The sequence below is a fragment of the Panthera uncia genome (assembly GCF_023721935.1).
Source record: "Panthera uncia isolate 11264 chromosome C1 unlocalized genomic scaffold, Puncia_PCG_1.0 HiC_scaffold_3, whole genome shotgun sequence".
NCBI lineage: Eukaryota > Metazoa > Chordata > Mammalia > Carnivora > Felidae > Panthera > Panthera uncia.
Genome location: NW_026057584.1, coordinates 108815782 through 108837658, shown reverse-complemented (window position 1 = coordinate 108837658; position 21877 = coordinate 108815782). Strand labels below are relative to the sequence as shown.

At 39.3% G+C, this 21877-nt stretch overlaps 1 protein-coding gene across 11 annotated transcripts in view; it reads left to right on the top strand.

Annotated features, from left to right (window-relative positions):
- The window catches only part of SAP130 (Sin3A associated protein 130), an 80962-nt gene that overhangs the window by 57881 nt on the left and 1204 nt on the right, over positions 1-21877 (top strand). For all 11 annotated transcript variants that reach the window (XM_049615798.1, XM_049615804.1, XM_049615795.1 and 8 more), the window contains 5 exons: positions 5293-5651; positions 9015-9263; positions 9429-9554; positions 20554-20657; positions 21762-21875. In XM_049615798.1, coding sequence (XP_049471755.1) covers positions 5293-5651; positions 9015-9263; positions 9429-9554; positions 20554-20657; positions 21762-21875 — 952 coding nt within the window. The remainder of the gene's footprint in view (positions 1-5292; positions 5652-9014; positions 9264-9428; positions 9555-20553; positions 20658-21761; positions 21876-21877) is intronic.

Here is a 21877-nt window from a genome sequence, read left to right as displayed (position 1 = left end):
AATAATACAATGGCTGGGAGAAGTTTAAATTGAAAATCTCTTTTTCTTTGCAGACGATATCTTCAACTTTATCTCATAACGTGCTTTTTTGGAGTTCTTAATATGAAAACCTGTAAATGTAGAACAAAATAGAGAACACAGTATTATTCAACTAGATTTAACTTTTAGTATTTTGCCATATATTCCCTTTTTTGGTGCGATCAAATTACAGAATTTCACTTTTAAGTAATTCCTTGGGGGGTACCTTGACTGGCTTAGTTGGTAGAGCATGTGACTCTTGATCTCTGGGTCATGAGTTCAAGTCCCACATTGGGTGTGGAGTCTACTTAAAATTTTTTTTTAATATATATATTCGTGCATTTTGACAATTTAATTATGTGTCTAGGTGTGCGTTTTTTCACCTTTTCCTACACAAGTTGGTTGATTGATGTTTTTCATCAAATCTGGGGAGTCTTTGGCACAGTTTCTTCAGATATTGTTTCTGCCCCATTCTCTCTTTGCTTCTGGGACTCCCATTATGTATGTGTATGTTGGTACAGTTATTGCTGTCCCAAAGTTCTCTGAGGCTCTGTTTATTTTTCCTCCTGTGTACCCACCCTTTTTTTAAGTTTTTTTTTTTTTAATGTTTATTTATTTTTGAGAGAGAGACAGGGCATGAGGAGGAGAGGGGCAGAGAGAGAGGGAGACACAGAATCCGATGCAATATATATATATATATATATATATATATATATATATATACACACACACACACACACACACATACATATATATATATATATATATATATATATATTTTATATATATAATCTCTTTGCCCAATGTGGGGCTCCAGCTCATGACCCCGAGATCAAGAGTCACATGCTGTACCAACTGAGGTAGCTGGGTGCCCCAGAAATACACTTTTGAGTCTTGTTAGTGATTTTCTGTTTTCCTTTCAACTCTTATATTTTTCAAGTGCAGAATTGCTTTTTGGTCTTTTTTTTAATAATTTCTGTCTCTTTATTAATCTCAGTTGCTGAGACATGATTTTTAGGCTGTTCTTATAACCATGATCTCCTTTAGTTCTTTAAACATATTTACAATAGCTAACTTAAATTCTCTGACTAGTAAGCCTAACACCTGTGCATCCTTAGTGACCGTTTTATTGCTTCCCCCCGCCATGTTCAAACATTGCTTTGTTTCTTTACATACCTCAGAATTATTGTTGAAAACTTGACATTTTAAACGGTGTGTGGCAACTCTGGAAATCAGATTCCCACACTTCCCTGGGGTTTGTTGTTGCTGCTGGGGTTTGTTGTTGGGTTTTGGTTGTTTAGGGACTTTTGTAAAATAATTCTTTAAAATCACTGTCTTTGTCTAGTGTGGCCACTGAATACTCTCTTAGCTTTGTAGTCATCTAATGATTAAACCGATTTCCTTGAATGCCTGGAACCAGTAAGTCTCTGTGTTTGCTAAGGGCCTTGTGTGTCTTGGGGTAGCCCATCAACACTGAGGCAGGCAGTTTTACATCTCTTTTTTCTTTTCGCTTACACAGAGCCAGAGGTGAGAACCTGTGTCCTTCTTGGTTCTTTCCTGGGCTCTGCACAGCCCAAGGTACGCACACAGTCCTACATGTATATATTGCTTCCTGAATTTGCCAGAAATACGTTGGAGCTTTTTGAAGCCCCTGTGGACATTTCATTCTCCAACTTTTCCTTTAAAGCTTTTTGGGTAGCTTATTGTTTGCCCCACTTGTTACCATCCTATCAGTTAGCTGGGAAGCTGATCACTTGTGTCTGATTTGTTCCAGTACTCTAGAAGTAAAAGGTGTTCACACTGAGCAGGTCTGGTAGATAAGACAGTCTTGCAAATGGGAGCAGCCAGTTTGTATAATGATAGTTCTCTGGTCAAGAGGGTTTGAAGGGCCTCTAGCCCCTCTGGTAGCTGCCAGGCTGATGGTTTTTGCCGTAAGCATGGACTGGTGGTTAGCAAGCCTACCATTGGCGGTGGAAAGGGAGAGAGAGAAATAGGGCAGGGGCGCCTGGGTGGCTCAGTGGATTAAACATCCGACTTCAGTTCAGGTCATGATCTCATGGTTCGTGGATTTGAACCCCGTATCAGGCTCTCTACTGTCAGCACTGAGCCCATTTCAGATCTGTCCCCCTCTCCCTCTGCCCCTCCCCTGCTTGCACACGTTCTCCTACACGCTCTCCCATTCTCTCTCTCTCTCTCTCTCTTTTTAAAAAAACAAAACAAAACAAAAAAAAAAACAGTTAAAAATAGGGCAAGTTAAACACCACAGACTTTATTGGTCTTACTGAGGTTTGGCTGATTTTCTTGAATAATTTTGCTACATTGTTCATTTCCAGAGTTCTGAAAACATTGTTAATGCCAAGTTTTTGTTGCTTTTATGAAAGAGAATTTTCAGAGATCATTACTCCCACATTAATTCTCTTTAATTCCAGAATAATCTTTTCCTGTACCCCACCTTTATTTACTTATTTTGAAATAATTTAAGACTCACAAAAAGTTATAAAATAGTGCAGAAAGTTCCCATGTACCCTTACCCAGCTTCCCCCAATGATTACGTCTTACATAACCCTCGTATTTTTTCAAAGTGAAAAAATTGGCATTAGTACAATGCTGTTGACCAACTACAGACCTTATTAAAATGTCACCAGTTTTTCCCCCCTTTGGTGTATATTTGAAATCTCATCCATGAATAGATTTATATAACCATTATCATGATCAGATTGTGAACCTCTTTTGTTGCCACCAAGATATTCCCTTATTCACAGTCATACCTTTCCCGCAAACCTAATAATACCTTGCCACTTAGCTGTGCCCCACCAGAATTTTTTCATTTTGAGAGTTTTATGTAAATGGAATCTCAAATTAAATATATACTCTATATATGTAATATATATATTTTTTCATACCTAATGATGCTGGCTTATTTTTTCACCAAATGTTGTACTTTTGAGACCCATCCAAATTGTAGTATATATCAATAATTTCTTCTTTTTAGGGTGAGTAATGTTACATCACATGGGTATACCCGTATGCTTATTTACCCGTTTGCTTATTGAGGTTCATTGGGATTGTTCTGGTTTGGGGTTATTAGAAATAAAGCTGCTATGAACATTCAGGTACAGCTTCCTTGGTAGACATATATTTTCACTTCTCTGGGATAAAAATCCCGAGTATAGTTGCTAAGTTACATGGTCCGTGTATTTTTCATTTTATAAGGAACTTCCTAACTGTTTTGCAGACTGGCTGTACCGTTTCAAATTTCCACCGGCAACATGTGAGATCCTTGTATCCTAAAACCTTGCTAACCTCATTTATTAGTGCTAGGAGGTTTTTGGTATATCAAGTTGCTCTACATCCTTTCCTGTGCTTGCTATTATAAAATCTTAAGTTTTATTTTCACCGTCTGATTGGGGTGTGGTAGGATATCATCAAGACTTTAATTTGCACGACTCTAATGGCTGATGGTATTGAACATCTTTTCATGTGCCTGTTTGCCTCCTGGATATTTTCTCTAGTGTTTGTTCCTTATTCATATAAGTTTGTTCCTTATTCATGTTGTCTTCTATTGAGACTGTATGTTTTCCCAGTATTGAGTTTACAGAGTTGTTTATATATTGTGAATATCATTCTTTTATCATAGATAATAATGTGTTTTGGTTTGTTTGTCTTAACCATTTTTAAGTGTACATTTCATCGGTGTTAAGCATATTCTCACTCTCAGGCAGCCCTCTCCAGATCTATGCAGAACTGCAACTCTCTATGCCCATTATTCAGCCACTTCCATTTTCCCTCCTCCTAGCCGACGGGGGCCACTGTTGTACTTTTCTTTTTTCAGTGAATTTGACTACTCTGGGTACCTCATGTAAGTGGAATCAACATAATGTGTTTCACAAATATTTTTTTTTCAGTCTGTGCCTTGTCTTTTACTTCTTAAAGTGGTCTTTAGCAAAGCAAAAGTCTTAATTTTATTTTCTTTTTTTTAGCAAAAGCCTTTACTTTGCTAAAACTCAATTTATCATTTTTTTCTTTGGAGTGTACTTTTGGTATCATGTCTAAGAACTCTTGACTAAATCCTGGGGGGAGGGAGTTGTGTTTTTATAAAACTTTTATAGTTTTACATTTTAAACTCAGATTTATGATCCATGTGGAATTCAATTTTGTATATGGTATGAGATTTGGTTTGATGTTGAATTTTTTGCCTATGGAAATCCAATTGTTTTTGGCCTTGAACTTGAGGGGGTACTTTTCATACCTTAAAAAGTACTGCTTTTCATATCCTGAATTTTCAGCATTAGTATATAAACCTTTACAGCTATTAAATGAAATATTTTACTGGGATACCTGGCCAGCTCTGTCGGTAGAGCATGTGACCCTTGATCCTGAGTTCGAGCCCCATGCTGGGTGTAGTGATTATTCAAAAATAAAGTCTTTAAAAATATTTTTTTTTACTTTAAAAAATAATGTTTAAGAAGAATTTGTAATGACATGAGGAACTACTTCTGATAAAACTGAAAAAAATAGGATATATAGTTTTTTTCTAATTTTTTTTTAATGTTTATTAATTTTTTGAAAGAGAGACAGAGCATGAGCAGGGGAGGGGCATAGAGAGAGGGAGATACAGAATCTGAAGCAGGCTCCAGGCTCCAAGCTGTCAGCACAGAGCCCATTGTGGGGCTCGAACTCATGAGAACTGAGCCGAAGTCGGACACTTAACCGACAGAGCCACCCAGGCGCCTCAGATAAACAGTTTTAAACATTAAATGTATAGCTACATTAGAGGCCTGAAGTATTCTGGTAAAACAGCTGGAAAGTTGTGATGCCTCTGGGTAAGGGGCTGGGTATGTGAAGTGGAAGAAAATTATCTTCAATTTGTGTTCTTTTGAATCATTACCATGTGTGTGAGCTTCCTCTTCTATAAGAAATAGGTTTACAAGAAACTACAGACAAAGTGAGTATGATTGTGATTTCAAAACAAAACTTCATAAGGCAACATGTGCATTAAGGAATTGGGGGAGAAAAAGACTAATGTAGTAAAAGTTCTTTGACTTTTGATGATGTGACTTTAAGTGAATGCTGTTTTCTAAGTTAATTTTATCACTGCTTATAAAATTTGGTAGGGTGGGCCCAGGTGGGGATATTTTTAAAACTTACCTTAAAGTTCAATATCTAGAATCAAACTAATAGAGTTAGGGTTGTGCTGTGCATTGTACAAAAAGAACTGGACAAACACCCATCCTCCGAGATGTTTGCTACATTATCTTCATTTTCGTGTTTCAGTGCCAAGCCTAAGTCAGAAATCCACGTATCAATGACCACTCCAGTCACTGTGTCCATGGAGACCGTGTCCAGTCAAAGCAATGACCAGCCCACCATTGCAGTCCCTCCCACGGCTCAGCAGCCTCCACCGACCATCCCAACCATGATCGCAGCCACGAGCCCCCCATCACAGCCAGCCGTCGCCCTCTCAACCATTCCCGGAGCGGTCCCCGTCACTCCTCCTGTCACTACCATCGCAGCTGCCCCTCCACCATCAGCCGCTGTGGCCGGCAATCTCTCCTCTGTGTTGGGCCCTCCGGTACCTGAGATAAAAGTTAAAGAAGAAGTGGAGCCAATGGACATCATGAGGCCGGTCTCTGGTAGGTTCATTCCCGGAGCACTCTTCATTGGCACATGACACTCCTTGGGCCGGACTCCTGGGACCCTCAGCCGCAGAGCGCGATCCCTTGGGGTGCACTGTTTGCATTTCATTCCTTTTAAGAAAGAGAAGACTCCCTAACAAGGCTCCTTTTGAAAACAACCCATTTTTGCTTCCCTTTTAGCACTAATTTTCTTTCTTCAACAGAATCATGAAAAGGATTAACATTTCTCCAAGAATATCCTGAACTAGAGCTTCTGTGGCTATCTGTTGTATTTTCTTTTCCATTTCTCATTTTGGTTTCTGAGTCTTATCTCTTTTTTTCTTAATGTAGTTAAAACATTGCCAGTGTTATTTATTTATTTTGGAAAAACTGATCATTACTTTCAGTAATGTTACTGTTTATCTCTTTCGGATTTTTCTTTGTTATCTCCTTCCTCTACTAAATTTCAGATTAGTTTCTTTTTTTTTCTAGTTTCTTGTGGTATAAGGTTTATTTGAACTTTTTTCTTAATACAAACTTTTATAGCATTAAAAAAATAAAAATAGAAAAAAATAAAATTAAAAATAGAAAATAAGGGTCAAGATAAATCAAGCCAAGGGCTAATTATCTAACAGTTTATTCCCTGCCAGTTTGTGTTGCCTTATTATGCAGTGAAGTAAGATCTATGTTGTTGAAAATACTCTCTTGATAAACTTACATGTGATTAGTTAAATCTTGAAATTACTCGCTACTTTCTTTCCCTCCTCTCCTTGACTCTGAACTTCCAGCGTGTGAAATGCAGGTTACTTTGGAGGTTTTCTGATTGTTTGTATACTTGTTAATAATTTATTGAGGAACGTTGCTTCCCCCGACTGCAAAAATAACATATCATGTACAGTATTTATGAAATGCCGATAAAGCCCAGGTGGAAGGCAAGTCATTTTGTACTCCCGTTACCGGGCGTTGCCCTCTTAGCATTTTGGCATAAAGGCCTCCATCCCCCCATGCTGTTTGTTCAGTAAGGGGTATGGTTGTGCTGTGTCTGCAGTTATTAAACCTGCTGTTTATTTGTATTTAGTATGCCATGAAATATTCTTCTTACCCATTATTTTATATATATAATACCCACAATATTATTCTTACCCACATTCAGCCTCAGTACTCCGTTGAAAGACACCTTGGATAACCCAGCATGGGAAATTAAATGTTTTCCATTTTACTGTTCTCTCTTGATTTGGATAGTTCCTCTTACCTCTCTGTACTGGAAAACTGATGGTAATCCTGCCTCAAATTGTAGGGCTTGACACCAGGTACTGTGACACATCCTTGTACAAAACAAGTACATCTCCATCCTCTTGGAGCTTACGTTTTAGCAGGGGAGAGAAACAGTTAAGAAAAGCAATGACAGATACAGGCATACCTCAGAGAAATTGTGGGTTCATTTCCAGACCACCACAATAAAGCAAGTATTGCAGTAAAGTGAGTATCACGGCGCCTGGGTAACTCAGTCAGTTGAGTGGTTGACTCTTGATTTCAGTTCAGGTTATGATCTCACTGTTTGTGAATTCGAGCCCCACATCAGGCTCTGTGCTCACAGCACAGAGCCTGCTTCAAATCTTTTGTCTCCCTCTCTCTGCCCCTCCCCTACTTGCATGCACGGTCTCTCAAAGAAATAAATGCTAAAAAAATTTTTTTTGATTAAAAAAATAAGGGACGCGTAGGTGGCTCAGTAGGTTAAGTGCCCAACCTCATGATCTCGAGGTTCATAGGTTCAAGCCCCGTGTCGGGCTCTGTGCTGACAGCTCAGAGCCTGGAGCCTGCTTCAGATTCTGTGTCTCCCTCTCTGCCCCTCCGCCACTTGTACTCTGACTGTCTCTCAAAAATAAACATTTAAAAAATAATAATAATAAAGTAAAATGAATATCACAATAAATCAAGTCAAATGAATTTTATGTAAAAGTTATGTTTACACAATAAGTGTGCAATAGCATTAGGTCTTTTTTTTTTTTTTTTTAATGTTTATTTATTTAAGGGAGCATGCACTCACAAGCAGGGGAGGGGCAGAGTCAGTGCAAAGCCTGACACGGGGCTCCATCCCAGAAACCATGAGATCATGACCCAAGCCGAAATCAAGAGCCAGACACTTTACCAACTGAGCTATCCAGGCACCCTGTGATAGCATTATGTCTTTAAAAACAATATACATACCTTAATTTAAAAATACTTTATTGCTGGGGCATATGGGAGGCTCAGTCATTTAAGCATCCAGCTCAGGTCATGATCTCACCATTCGTGAGTTCGAGCCCTACATGGGTTCTCTGCTGTCAGCATGGAGCCCACTTTGGATCCTCTGTCCACCCTGTCTCTTTGCCGTTGCCCTTCCCCCACTCATTCTCTCTCTGTCTCTCTCTCTCTCTCTCAAAATAAACTTTTTTAAAAAATACCTTATTACTAACAAATGCTAACCATCATCTGAGCTTTCAGTGAGTCATGATCACTGATCACGATCACCATAACAAATATAATAATAATGAAAAAGTGTTACCAAAATGTGACACAGACACAAAGCAAGCAGATGCTGTTGGGAAAACGGTGCTGGTAGACTTGCTTAACACAGGGTTGCCACAGACCATCAATTTTCAAAAAGCACAGTATCTGCAAAGCACAGTAAAGTGAGGTGTGGCTATGTGAGGGAAAGTCAGAGCTATGAATTTAAGAAGAGTTTTAAAGGGAGGGCCTCACTGAGGAAGTCATCTTTGAATAGAGGCATTAAAAAGATGAAGTGCCAGCTGTTCGGATATCTGGAAAAGGAGCACTCCAGGCCTGAGGAACATGCCTGGTGTCCTCCATAGCAGAGACGGTTCAAGCAGACAGTCCAGGGATAGTACTGGACTCCATAGGGTCAGAGATCCAAGGTCCTACCACCCCTAGTTTGACCTCGTGCTTTAGATTCAAGAGAGCTGCTAGAACTCCAGCTATCGTATCTGAGTTCCAGGGTGACAGAAGACAAGGAGTAGAAGGTCACACCTTCATTTAAGGACACTTATAAAAAATGCTACAAAACACTTCTGTTTTCATTTCATATGGCCACACCCATCTATAAAGGAGGCTAGTAAATAGTCTTTCAGCTGAGTGGCAGAGTGCCCATCTACAGGTGTAAGGGTCCTCATTTAAGGATGGTGAAATCATGATGTATTAGGGAGCAGTCGGCACCCTCTGCCACAAGTAGGGTGCTTAGCACACTACCAGCCACATAGGAAGATTCAGTAAATGTTACTTCTCTTTTCTGTCTTAGCCATTCTCATTGGTTGCAAATCCAGTGAAGCTTCCCATAATGCGTGGGTTCTCTCACACATGTATGTGCTCTTTTTCCTATGACAGCAGTTCCCCCCCTGGCTACCAGCACTGTGTCTCCATCTCTCACATTGCTGGCTAACAACCTGTCCATGCCTACAAGTGACCTACCACCTGGTGCCTCTCCAAGGAAAAAGCCTCGAAAGCAACAGCACGTGATTTCTACAGAAGAAGGGGATATGATGGAGACGAACAGCACTGACGACGAGAAGTCCACTGCCAAGAGTCTTTTGGTGAAGGCTGAGAAGCGCAAGTCTCCCCCCAAGGAGTATATTGGTAATGGTCACTTGGGCTAGTTATTGTCACGTGAAGCTTTCCCACTTAAGTTGGGAGTCCATCCCCAAGGCTGTTCCCATAATCCTTCTTAAAGTTACATCTTGAGGATTCTTGACAATATATAATAAGTTATTTAATGTCTTCCTTTTCTTTTCTTCTGAATAGATGAAGAAGGTGTGAGGTATGTCCCAGTGCGTCCAAGACCTCCCATTACTTTGCTCCGTCACTATCGGAACCCTTGGAAAGCTGCTTACCACCACTTTCAGCGGTACAGTGATGTCCGGGTCAAAGGTTAGTTTCCCCAGAAACATCCATTGTGAATGCATGAAATTGGTCTCAGTTGACTGTATGGTAATCATAGTAGAGTAGAAAGACAGAATTACAGTTTTCTAGTTTCCAGAAAACCCAGGGGGTGACACAGTGACCTCCTTAGCCCCCAGGGTAGTTATGGAAAAGCTTTATTGTTATTGGACATAGTCCACATTAGTCCCTAGGATGCTGAGAGATACATTGTAAGCCCCAGGAAATTTATTTTCCAAAACACCTTTTGTTTAACATGTGAAGCTCCTGAAATGGTCTAGGGCAAGCCTTCAGTAAACGTTTTGTTGTGGTTGTACTTGAGAATTACTTTTTCATAAACCCACATATAGTAAAAATAGCTGATAGTACTTGCAAATATCTGCAAATATTTGTACGAGACGGTAGACTTTAAAAGCATCATTAATCTCCGGTATAATCATGGCACAGAGAAGTGTAAGTTTTCAGAGAATTGATCACATTTCCCCTTCCCTCAAATAAATTCTACTTGGAAACATCTCTGATGGTTTCCTTGAATCCTCAAGATGAGTCAGATGGTATGGACTATAATGTCTGCGAGCAGGGGTAAAGCTTCTGTTAGTTCAGTCTCTGAAGGGAACTCCAGAGGTGGCTGCATGTCCAGCAGTTCTTATGAGTGGACTTTGAGGTCTGGAAAGAGGCTCGATTTCCAGATACCAGAGTGGTGGCCTTTGGTGGAAGCAGGGAGTGGCCCAGTAATAAACATCTCTTCATGGCACAGGAGTTCCATGTCATAGCAGGAAAGTATTGTAAAGTATAGCCTGATAACATTTATGCCATATGGAAGGATTGTTACTACTGCCTGGGACTTGCTGTGCAAAAATTTATCCCAGGAAAGGTAATCTGACCACTGAAAGTGTTGATTCAGATGGTCTCTTGACTATTAAACTTTATTGATCTACTTTGCCCAAGCTTTAAAATCATGTTCATATACATAAATCAAGATGGAATATTGAAAATTGGTCAGGTAATTCACAGGAAGAAGAAAAAAAAACAGAACAATAAGCAACACAGGAAACAAACTCACGATTAGTAGTGGAAGTTCTAGACACGCCATAAGTCAAGGAAGAGATAAAAAGACTATATGGGTTGGAAAAGAATAAATAAAACTATCTCTGTTTGCAAGTGACATCATTGTCTACATAGAAAATCTCAAGGATTCCATACAAAAAACTCCTGGAAGTAGTAAATGAGTTCAGCAAGGTCGCAGAATACAATGTCAACACACAAATCAATTGTAATTTTAGATACAATTTTATACTAAAATTGTAATTCTCGTATAAATCTAGCAAAACATACGTGTTTGCTGATAACTATGAAATGCTGACTAAAGAGATCTGAATATCTGCGGTTTGTGAGTTTGAGCCCCACATTGGGCTCACTGCTGTCAGCCTTTCAGCGCAGAGCCCACTTTCGATCCTTTGGCCCCCTCTCTCTGCTCCTCCCCCACTTGCCCTCTCCCAAAAATAAATATTAAAAAAAAATGATCTGAATAAATGAAGAGACGTGCAGCATTCATGGATTTGAAACTCAACATAAGATGTCAGTTTTCCCTAGATCAGTAGGTTTGTTTGATACAGTTCCTAACAGACTCACAGAAAGATTTTTGTAGACATAGTAAATCTTATTCGCAACTTTACATGAAAGGTATAAAAAGTAGAATAGCTAAAATCTTGAAAAAAAAGAGAAATCGTTTTTTCTGATATTAAAGCATATAGTTTATCTATAGTAGTTTAAACAGGGTGGTATTTGCAGAGGAATATACATGTAAGTGCCTGGAATGGAATGGAAAATGCAGAAATAGACCCATACAAATATGCTCAACTGATTTTTGACCAAATGGAAAAATAATTAAGTGGAGGAAGGAGAATCTTCTTATTTTTAACAAATGGTGGTGGACATCCATAATTGTAAAAAAAGAGAGAAATAGCCTCAACTTAATCCTCACACCTTATACAAAAGTTAACTCAAAATGGATAATAGATTTAAATATTAAATGTAAAACTGTAAAACTTTTAGAAGACAACCTAGGATAAAGTCTTCAGGACCTAAGGCATGGTGAACAGCTCCTAGACACGACACCAAAAACACTGTCCACAAAAGGAAAGGAAAATAAATTGGACTTAATAAAAACTTCTTATCACTGAAAGACTCTGTCAGGATAAAAAGATAAAGTATAGACCAGGAGAAAATACTAGCAAACCACATATCTGATAAAGGGTTCATATTTAGAATATATGTATTAGGAACTTTCAATACTTAACAGTAAATAAAAACAATAATCCAATTAGAAAATGGACAAAGGCATGAAGAGACACTTTACCAAAGAGGATAACACGGATGGCATGCACAAAAAGATGTTCAAGGGGACAGAAATTTCCAGTCTTTAAGTGGGATCTGCACATAGAGACTTTCTTACAAAGTGTACTTTGGTGGGGAAAAGAGTAACTTTACAGTGGACACACCCTACAAACACCACCTCAGTCAGGTGTTCAAGGTCAGTATGAATAATGACACATCGTGCTAATAGTATGCACTCTTCTGTTCAAACATAAGTGACTGTCAGTGTAGACTGCTGTATGCATTAGATGTTATATATAAAACTGATGATAACCACAAGTCAACAACTAGTAGTAGATATGCAACAAATATAGGAATCCAAGTATATCACTGAAGAAAGCCAGCAAACCATGAGAGAAGAGAGCAAAAGAAAAGGAACAGAAAAAAACTACAAAAACAACCATAGAACAAGTAACAAAATGGCAAATAGATACCTGTCCATAATGACTTTGAATGTAAATGAACTAAATGCTCCAACCAAAAGACATAGGATGACAGAATAGATTAAAAAGCAAGACCTATTTCAGACCTAAAGACACATGCAGATTGAAAGTGAAGAGTTGAAAAGGCATTGATCATGCAGATGGAAGTGAAAAGAAAGCCGGAGTAGCAATGCTTATATTGGACAAAAGCGACTTTAAAACAAAGAGACAAAGAAGGACACTATATAATCGTAAAAGGGAACAATCCAATAAGAAGATATAACAGTTGTAAATATTTGTGTACCCTGCATGGGAGCACACAAATACATACAGCAGCTAATAACAAACATAAAGGAAATAGTCAATAGTAATACAATAATAGTAGGGGACTTCATCCCACTTACATCAGTGGATCGTGCAAACAGAAAATCAACAAGGAAACGGTGGCTTTGAATGACACATTGGACCAGGTGGATCTAACAGATACATTCAGAACATTCCATCTCAAAACAGCACAATACACATTGTTTTCAAGTGCACATGGAACATTCTTCAAAACAGATCACATGTTGGGCCACAAAACAAGTGTCAACAAAGTAAAAAAGATTGAAGTCATACCCTGTATCTCTTCTGACCACAGCGCTGTGAAACTAGAAATCAACCACAAGAAAAAAGCTGGAAAGAATATAAATACATGGAGGTTAAATAGCATAATACTAAAAAAATGAATGGGTCGACTAAGAAATGAAAGAGGAAATCAAAAAATACATGGAGACAAATGAAAATGAAAACAAACACAATCCAAAATCTTTGGAATGCATTAAAAGGTGTTCTAAGAGGGAAGCTCATAGTAATACAGGCCAACCTCAAGAAGCAAGAAAAATCTCAAGTAAGTCTTACTCCTAAAGGAGCTAGAAAAAGAAGAAAAACCTGAAACCAGTACAAGGGAAGAAATAAAGATTAGAGCAGAAATAAATGAGAAGCTAAAAAAAAAAAAAAACCACGATAGAACAGATTAATGAAACCAGTAGCTAGTTCTTTGAAAACATCAACAAAATTAATAAGCCTTTAGCCAGAATCATCAAAAGAGAGGACTTGAATAAACAAAAACAAATGAAACAGGACAAAGAATAACCCAACACCACAGGAGTATAAGAATACAAAGGAGTATAAGAGAATATTATGAAAAATTATGTGCCAACAAATTGGACAACATAGAAGAAGTGGATAAATTCCTAGAAACCTATAACTTCCCAAAACTGAGTCAGGAAGAAATAGAAAATTTGAACAGACCGGTTACCACCAATGAAATTGAATCAGTAATCAAAAAACTGCCAACAAACAAAAGTCCAGGACCAGATGCCTCCACAGGTGAATTCTATTCAACATTCACATGTAAAAATTTTTTTTAGTTTTAAGTAGACTCCATGCTCAATGTGGGACTTGAACTCACAACCCCGAGATCAAGAGTTGCATGCCCTACCGACTGAGCCAGCCAGGCACCCTCTACCAAACATTTAAAGAAGAGTTAATACCTATTCTCAACCTATCCCAGAAAATAGAAGAGGGAAGAAAACTTCCAAATTCATTCTATGAAGCCAGCATTACCCTGATACCAAAATCAGATAAAGACACCACAAAAAAAAAAAGGATAGGCCAGTATCTCTGATGAACATAGACGCAAAAATCTTCAACAAAATACTAGCAAGCCAAATCCAACAATATATTTTAAAAAGTCATTCACCATAATCAAGTGAGATTTATTCCTGGCTTGCAAGGGTGGCTCATTATTTACAAATCAATCAACGTGATACATCACCTTAATAAAAGAAAGAATAAGAACCATGTGAATATTTTAATAGATGTAGAAAAAGCATTTGGCAAAATGCAACCTCCATTCATCATAAAACCTTCCAACAAAGTAAGTTAGAGGGAACATATCTCAACATAATAAAGGCCATATATGAAAAACCTATAGCTAACATCACAGTCAGTGGTAAAAACTGAGTTTTTCCCCTAAGAACAGGAACAAGACAAGGATGTCCACTCTCACCACTTTTATTTAACATATAACTGGCAGTTCTAGCCACAGCAGTCAGACAAGAAAAAGAAATAAAAGGCATCCAAATTGGGAAGGAAGAAGGAAAAATTTCACTAATTGCAGATGACGCACATAGAGAAAACCCAAAAGACTCCACCAAAAAACTATTAGAACTAACAAATGAATTCAGTGAGTTTTCAGGATACAAAATAATTATACAGAAATCTGTTGCATTTCTATGTACTATTAATGAAATACCAGAAAGAAAAATTAAGAAAACAGTTCCATTTACTGGTGTACCGAAAATAGTAAAATACCTAGGAATAAACTTAAACGAGGAGGTGAAAGACCTGTACTCTGAAAACTATAAAACATTAATAAGAGAAATTGAATATGACAAAAATGGAAAGATGCTTATGGATTGGAAGAACAAATATTGTTAAAATGCCATTACTACCCAGGGCAGTCTACAGATTTAATGCAATATCTATCAAAATACAACAGCATTTTTCACAACTATAACAAATAATTCTGAAATTTGTATGGAATCGCAAAAGACCCTGAATACCCAATGCTGTCTTGAAAAAGAAAAACTAGAGGTTACCACAATTCCAGATTTCAAGATAGAATACAAAGCTATAGTAATCAAAACAGTATGGTACTGGCATAAAAATAGAAACCTAGATTAATGGAACAAAATAGCCCAGACATAAGTCCATAATTATATGGTCAATTAGTCTTTGACAAAGGAAGCAAGACTATCCAATGGGAAGAAGACAGTCCATTCAACAAATGATGTTGGGAAAACTGGACATCTGCATGCAAAAGAATGAAACTGTTGGAGCACCTGGGTGGCTCAGTAAGTGTCTGACGTTGGCTTAGGTCATGATCTCATGGTTCGGGAGTTCAAGCCCCATGTCAGACTCTGTGCTGACAACTCAGAGCCTGGAACCTGCTTCAGATTCTGTATCTCCCTCCCTCTGTCCCTCCCCCACTCACTGTGTCTCTCTCTCTCTCTCTCTCAAAAATAAATAAACATTTTTAAAAAAATTTTTTAAAAAGGAATGAAACTGAGCCACTTTCTTAACACCATACACAAAAATAAACTCAAAATTGATTAAGGATCTAAATGTGAGATCATAAAAATCCTAGAGGAGAACACAGGCAGTAATTTCTCTGACATGGGCCATAACAACATTTTTCTAGATAGGTCTCCTGAGGCAAGAGAAGCAAAATCAAAAATAAACTATGGGACCCTATCAAAATAAAAATCTGCACAGTGAAGGAAACAACAAAACTAAAAGACAGTGTACTGGATGGTAGAAGATATTTGCAAATGACCTATCTGATGAAAGGTTAAAAGCTTTTATAACTCAACACCAAAAACACCTAAATAATGTAAGCAACAAATGAGCAGAAGACATGAACAGACATTTCTCCAAAGAAGACATCCAGGTGGCCAGCAGACACATGGCAAGATGCTCAACATCTCTCATCACCAGGGAAATGCAAGTCAAAACCACAGTGAGCTACCACACCTCACGCCTGTCAGAATGGCTAAAATCAAAAACAAAAGAAGCAAATGTTGGGGAGAATGTGGAGAAAAAGCAACCCTTGTGCGCTGTTGTTGGGAAAGCAAACTGGTGTAGCCATTGTGGAAAATAGTATAGAGGTTCCTTAAAAAATTAAAAATAGAAGGGCACCTGGGTGGCTCAGTCGGTTGAGCCACTGACTCTTGATTTCAGCTCAAGTCTCATGATCTCATGGTTTGTGGGTTCGGGCCCTGCATCAGGCTCTGCACTGATGGTGCAGAGCCTGCTTGAGATTCTCTCCTTTCTCTCTGCCCTTCCCCTGTTCACACACGCTCGCTCGTTCTCCTGCTCTCTCAAAAATAAATAAATAAACCTTTTTTTTTTTTTTTTTTTTTTTCTGATTACGAGTTTTTTTTTTAATTAGAAATAGGGCGTCTGGGTGGCTCAGTCAGTTAGGCATCTGACTTCATCTCAGGTCATGATCTCATAGTTCCAGAGTTTGTGCCCCGCGTTGGGCTCTGTGCTGACAGCTTAGAGCCTGGAGCCTGCTTTGGATTCTGTGTCTCCCTCTCTCTCTGCCCCTCCTCCACTCGTACTCTGTCTCTCTCAAAAATAAACATTAAAAAGAATTAGAAGAATTATCATATCATGTAATTCCACTATTGGGTATTTACGCAAAGAGTATGAAAACACTAATTTGAGAAGATTTATGCACTCCTATATTTATTGCAGCATTATTTACAATAGCTGAATTATGGAAGCAACCAAGGTGTCCATTGATAGAGGAATGGATAAAGATGTGAGATATATACCCAAGGGAATATTACTCAGCCATAAAAATGATTGAAAGCTTGCCATTTGTAACAACATGGATGAATCTAGAGGGTATAATGCTAAGACAATGCTAAGTGCCATATGATTTCACTCATGTGGAATTTAAAAACACAAAACAGGGGTGCCTGAGTGGCTCAGTCGGTTAAGCATCTGACTTCAGCTCAGGTCGTGATCTCACAGTTCGTGAGTTCAGGCCCCGCGTTGGGCTCTGCGCTGACAGCTCAGAGCCCGGAGCCTGCTTCAGATTCTGTGTCTCCCTCTCTCTCTGCCCCTCCCCTGTTCATGCTCTGTCTCTCTCACTCTCAAAAATAAATAAATGTTAAAAAAAACAATAACAACAAAGAAAGAGACAAACCAAGAAACAGACTCTTAATTATAATTCTAGAACAAACTGATGAAACAGATTGTTACTAGAGGGAAGTTGGGGAGGAGGGATGGATGAAGTAGGTACAGGGGATTAAGAGTACACTTCTGGACTGCCTGGGTGGCTCAGTCGGTTAAACATCCGACTTCAGCTCAGGTCATGATCTCATGGTCTGTGAGTTCAAGCCCCGCGTAGGGCTCTGTGCTGACAGCTCAGAGCCTGGAGCCTGCTTCAGATTCTGTGTCTCCCTCTCTCTCTGCCCCTCCCCCACTCATGCTCTGTCTCAGAAATAAATAAACGTTAAAAAAAAAAAAAGAGTACACTTCTGATGAGCACTGAGAAATGTATAGAATTGTTGAATCACTATATTGTACACCTAAATACTAATATAACTGTATGTTAATTATACTGGAGTGTGTACCCCTCATAGTCTTTGATGGCGTTGTCACTTCCCCTCTGTATCTCCTCTCATAACTGCATTCTAATCCTGAGAAACATCAGACAGATCCACATAGAAAGGCATCTTTCAAAATTCCTTGACCAGTACCCTTCAAAACTGTCAAGGTCATCAGAATCAAGGACAGTCTGAGAAACTGTCAAGCCAAGAGCTGTCTAAGGAGACATAATATTTTCATTAGGTCCTAGAATGGAAAATGACCATAAAATGTATTTGTTTGTTTGTTTGTTTATTTTGAAAGACAGAGTGTGAGTGGGGGAAGGTCAGAGAGAAAGAGAGAGAGGGAATCCTAAGCATGCTTCACACTGCCAGCACAGAACCCACAAAGCATGAGATCATGAGACCTGAGCAGAAACCAAGAGTCAGACGCTTAACAGACTAAACCACTGAGACACCTCCATAACATTTATTCCTATACTATGGGAACCCACTGTTCCTAGGAGTGCCTTTAGGTTTCAGCTTCATAGTCTGTGGCACATGGAGCCTGTTGCTTTGGAAAAAGATTAGAAACTACCTGTTTTATGGCCTGTTCCCCACCCCCCGCCCCAGGTAGAATCTCTGAGCAAGGACTCTGGAGGTGGGGTGGGGACAATGGCAACCTTCTCTCTGAAGGTGAGCAACCTTCTCTAGGAGGTGAGCATCCAGTGGAAGGGAAGAGGAGTGAGCAGCCTGGGGTCCTCTTGGCTTGCTTCTCCTAGCATAAAACCATCACTTCAAAAAGCGGGAAAAGGGTTCCCAGGGCCCCAGTGTTCTTAGCACACTTGCCTTGGGTACAGTCTCCATTCTGGACTAGGGATTGAACAGAAGAGAACCCCTGCATCTCAGTTGTACACACCTAGTACTTAGCCTCAGCAGCAGGTAGCAGGGGTCAGGATGGGAAATCCTGATGACCTGCTTCTCCTGGGAAGATCGCCTTCCACCTGGCAGCTCTAGGGAAGGGAACCCCATGTTCTGGGCTGCTGCAGTCCGCATGGGGTATCCACCTCACTGAGCTGGGAGAGAAACAGAGAAATGGTCTTGATTCAGATACCACGCACTCTCTGTTCTTACCGCAGATGTGCTTAAATATATGTTGCATGAGTAGAGTTGCATTTCTGTTTTCCCTTAATGTGCCTTCCCAGAGGTTTAAATAGTTACTAAAATTTTCTCTTTCACTGGAGAGATCAGTGGTGCACTGTCATTCCACAAGTCAGTTGTCTTGCACACTTTGCCCAGCTAGCTGCTCAGGAAGGCAATTTGCCAGTGTCATAAAAACCGGAACATACACTTACCATATGACCTTACACTCCTGGGCATTTACCCAGAAAAGTGAAAACCTGTGTCCACACAAAAATCTGCACAGCTGTTCATAGCAACTTTTGTTGGAGTAGCCAGAAACTAGAACGTACTTATTGGCCATTTGTATATCTTTTTCGGAGAAATGTCTGTTTGGATCCTTCGACTTTTTACACGATTTATCTCTGTATTATGGAGTTGTAAGAATTTTTCATATGTTCTACATACAAGTCTCTTATCAGATGTATCCCTGTACCATCTTTGCAGTTTCCTCTGAGTCCATCATTATTTCAAAGTAAAGAGTTTTTTTTAATGTCTAAAATGAAATACCCAAGTACAGTACACCAAGTACTGGTGAAATCTAAATAGGCTGCATCATCATCATGGTTGTGGCATTGTACTGTGGTTTTACAAGATGTTACCACTGGGGGAAACCAGGTAGAGTACTTAGGATCTCTGTGTTATTTCTTACAAATTCATGTGAATCTCCAATTGCCTCAAAAGTTTAAAAAGTCTTTAAATCATATGCACGCTAATATTTACCTACTAGGTAGTTTTTTTTTTTTTAAGGTTTATTTTTGAAAGAGACAGAGTACAAGTGGGGAAGGGGCAGATAAAGAGGGAGACAGAGAATCCAAAGAAGGCTCCAGGCTCTGAGCCATCAGCACAGAGCCCAATGCCGGGCTCGAACTTGTGAACCGCAAGATCATGAGCAAAAGTTGAATGCTTAACCCACTGAGCCACTCAGGTGCCGGGGGGGGGGGGGGTTAATTGATAAACTTCTTAAAGCAGTTTTAGGTTCACAACAAAATTGAATGGAAGGTACGGGGATTCCCATGTACCCTCAGCTCCACACATGCACAGCCTCCCGCACTATCAACATCCCCACCACAATGGTAGATTTGGTGTGTTTGATGAACATACATGAACACATCATTATCACCTAAAGTTCATCACTTACATTAAGGCTTAGTATTGGTGTTCTATATTCTGTGGGTTTTGACAAATACATAGACAGTCTTTTCAAGAATATTTTTTTAAATAATAAAGTAAAATTTTTAAAATATTTTAAAATAATTTTTAATGATCTGTTAATCTGTAAATACATTTTAAGTTATAGCTAAACAGTAATTAAAACTTCACATACACAGCTAGACTCATCTTTGACAAGTACCCCTCTATCCTAGTTTATCCCTCCCCAGTCCAGATGATACGTTTCATATTTATTTTACTACAGTTCTGGTTACTGGACTTTTCTATCCAAATGTGAAATGTTATACAAATTTGATTCCTTTCATTTCTCCAACATCTAGATAACAGCAAAACTCTTCTAAAACTTCATGCCCAGTTCTCCACAGGCTTGGAAGCATCACACATGAGCAAGGGCTCTAAGCAACCACAGACCAGTTCCCTTCCTTTAAGAGATTAAAACATTAATTTGCTCTCTTTTGAACTCTCTAGATTAGCAGAGTACATCATTATGGCATTCTTCAGGGATGAACAAAAGGAGAAACTTTGATTCATGTTGTGACCTCTATTCCTAATGACTTCAATGCAAAGGAGTTATTTAAGTAAAGATATTTAAGTGAAGACATTCTTGATAACATAGTAGCACCTCAGCAGCTTGAACCCGAATTCTTTTAGCTTTATAAAAATTGAAATACACTTTTTATTTTTTTATGGCTCCAGAAGAGAAGAAAGCTATGCTGCAGGAAATAGCTAACCAGAAAGGGGTGTCCTGTCGTGCTCAAGGCTGGAAAGTTCACCTCTGTGCCGCTCAGTTGCTACAGCTGGTAGGTGGAGTTCTAGTAAAGTTGTTATGTCCTGCTGACATGAGGAACAGGTGCCAGAGGCATCCGTATTCATAGTGTTTCCTTTTGAGTAATTCTGAAGCATTTCCATCTGGGTGATGGCAGAGTTTTTACGTATAATACGTAATATTATAATTATTATATCTATCCCAGAGATAGAGTTCAAACATATCTTAGTCTGATGCCCGGAACCAAAATATATTGAACAACTGTGGGTGTAAGACCCACAGTTAAGCTTCAGTATTTTGTGTTGCCATGAATCTGAAACAGAGAGCCTCGAGTGACCTGACTGTAAACCCTTGCTGCCCACAATGCTCCTTATCACGGGAACCAGGCTCAGCTCCCACCTCTTCCTGATTAGTGGGATTTATTTCCCTGCCAGTTTGCAATATTGTTCAAATAAGCTGTCCCATCCTCCCATGGGAACTAGGGGACACCTCTCCCTCTTGATACTACAAAGCCTGCCTCCTACAGCCCCTGCTTGTTCACTCTGTTCCTGAGTGCAGCCCCTGCGTGGCCCTGCATGGTGTGTGATGTCCTCCTCCCCTGGGCTGTGAGTATATCGACTAGTAAACTGCTGTTGATCTCATGTGTGTCCAGTGTTGGCTGGTGTTACGTGTCCATTTCCATCACCCTAGGGCGGGAGTCCTTCTTCACCAAGAAGGTGAAGGGGCACCAGTCAAAACAACCTCATGAAGTTTTCCATCTTTGGAGTAGCACTGATGTAAAGAACATGGTCTATTATGAGTATCTAAAAATAAAGTAGTGCTGTGGCTACTTTTTGTACTTTAGAAAAGCATATTCTCTGAAACCTTTAGACTTTTTTTTTTAGAGCAGTTGTGAATTCAGGGTAGTATTTAAAAGTTATCCTTGAAGATGGACTCTGTGATGCAGTGTTCTGTTAATCGTTGTTGAACAGTTTCCCTTGCTCTACATTAGCGCCCTAGTCCTCGGGAGAAAGGATCCTATCACCCACACAGTTCTCACACCAGTTTACAGAAGTGATTCAAGGTGGGTGCATCTGCCTGACGTTACTCAGGAAAAGTACCTCTGAGGTCATGATGCCCTTCCTCTTGTGTGTTGCAGACAAATCTGGAGCATGATGTTTATGAAAGACTCACCAACCTACAGGAAGGGATTATCCCAAAGAAAAAGGCGGCCACTGATGATGATCTGCACCGAATAAACGAACTGATACAGGT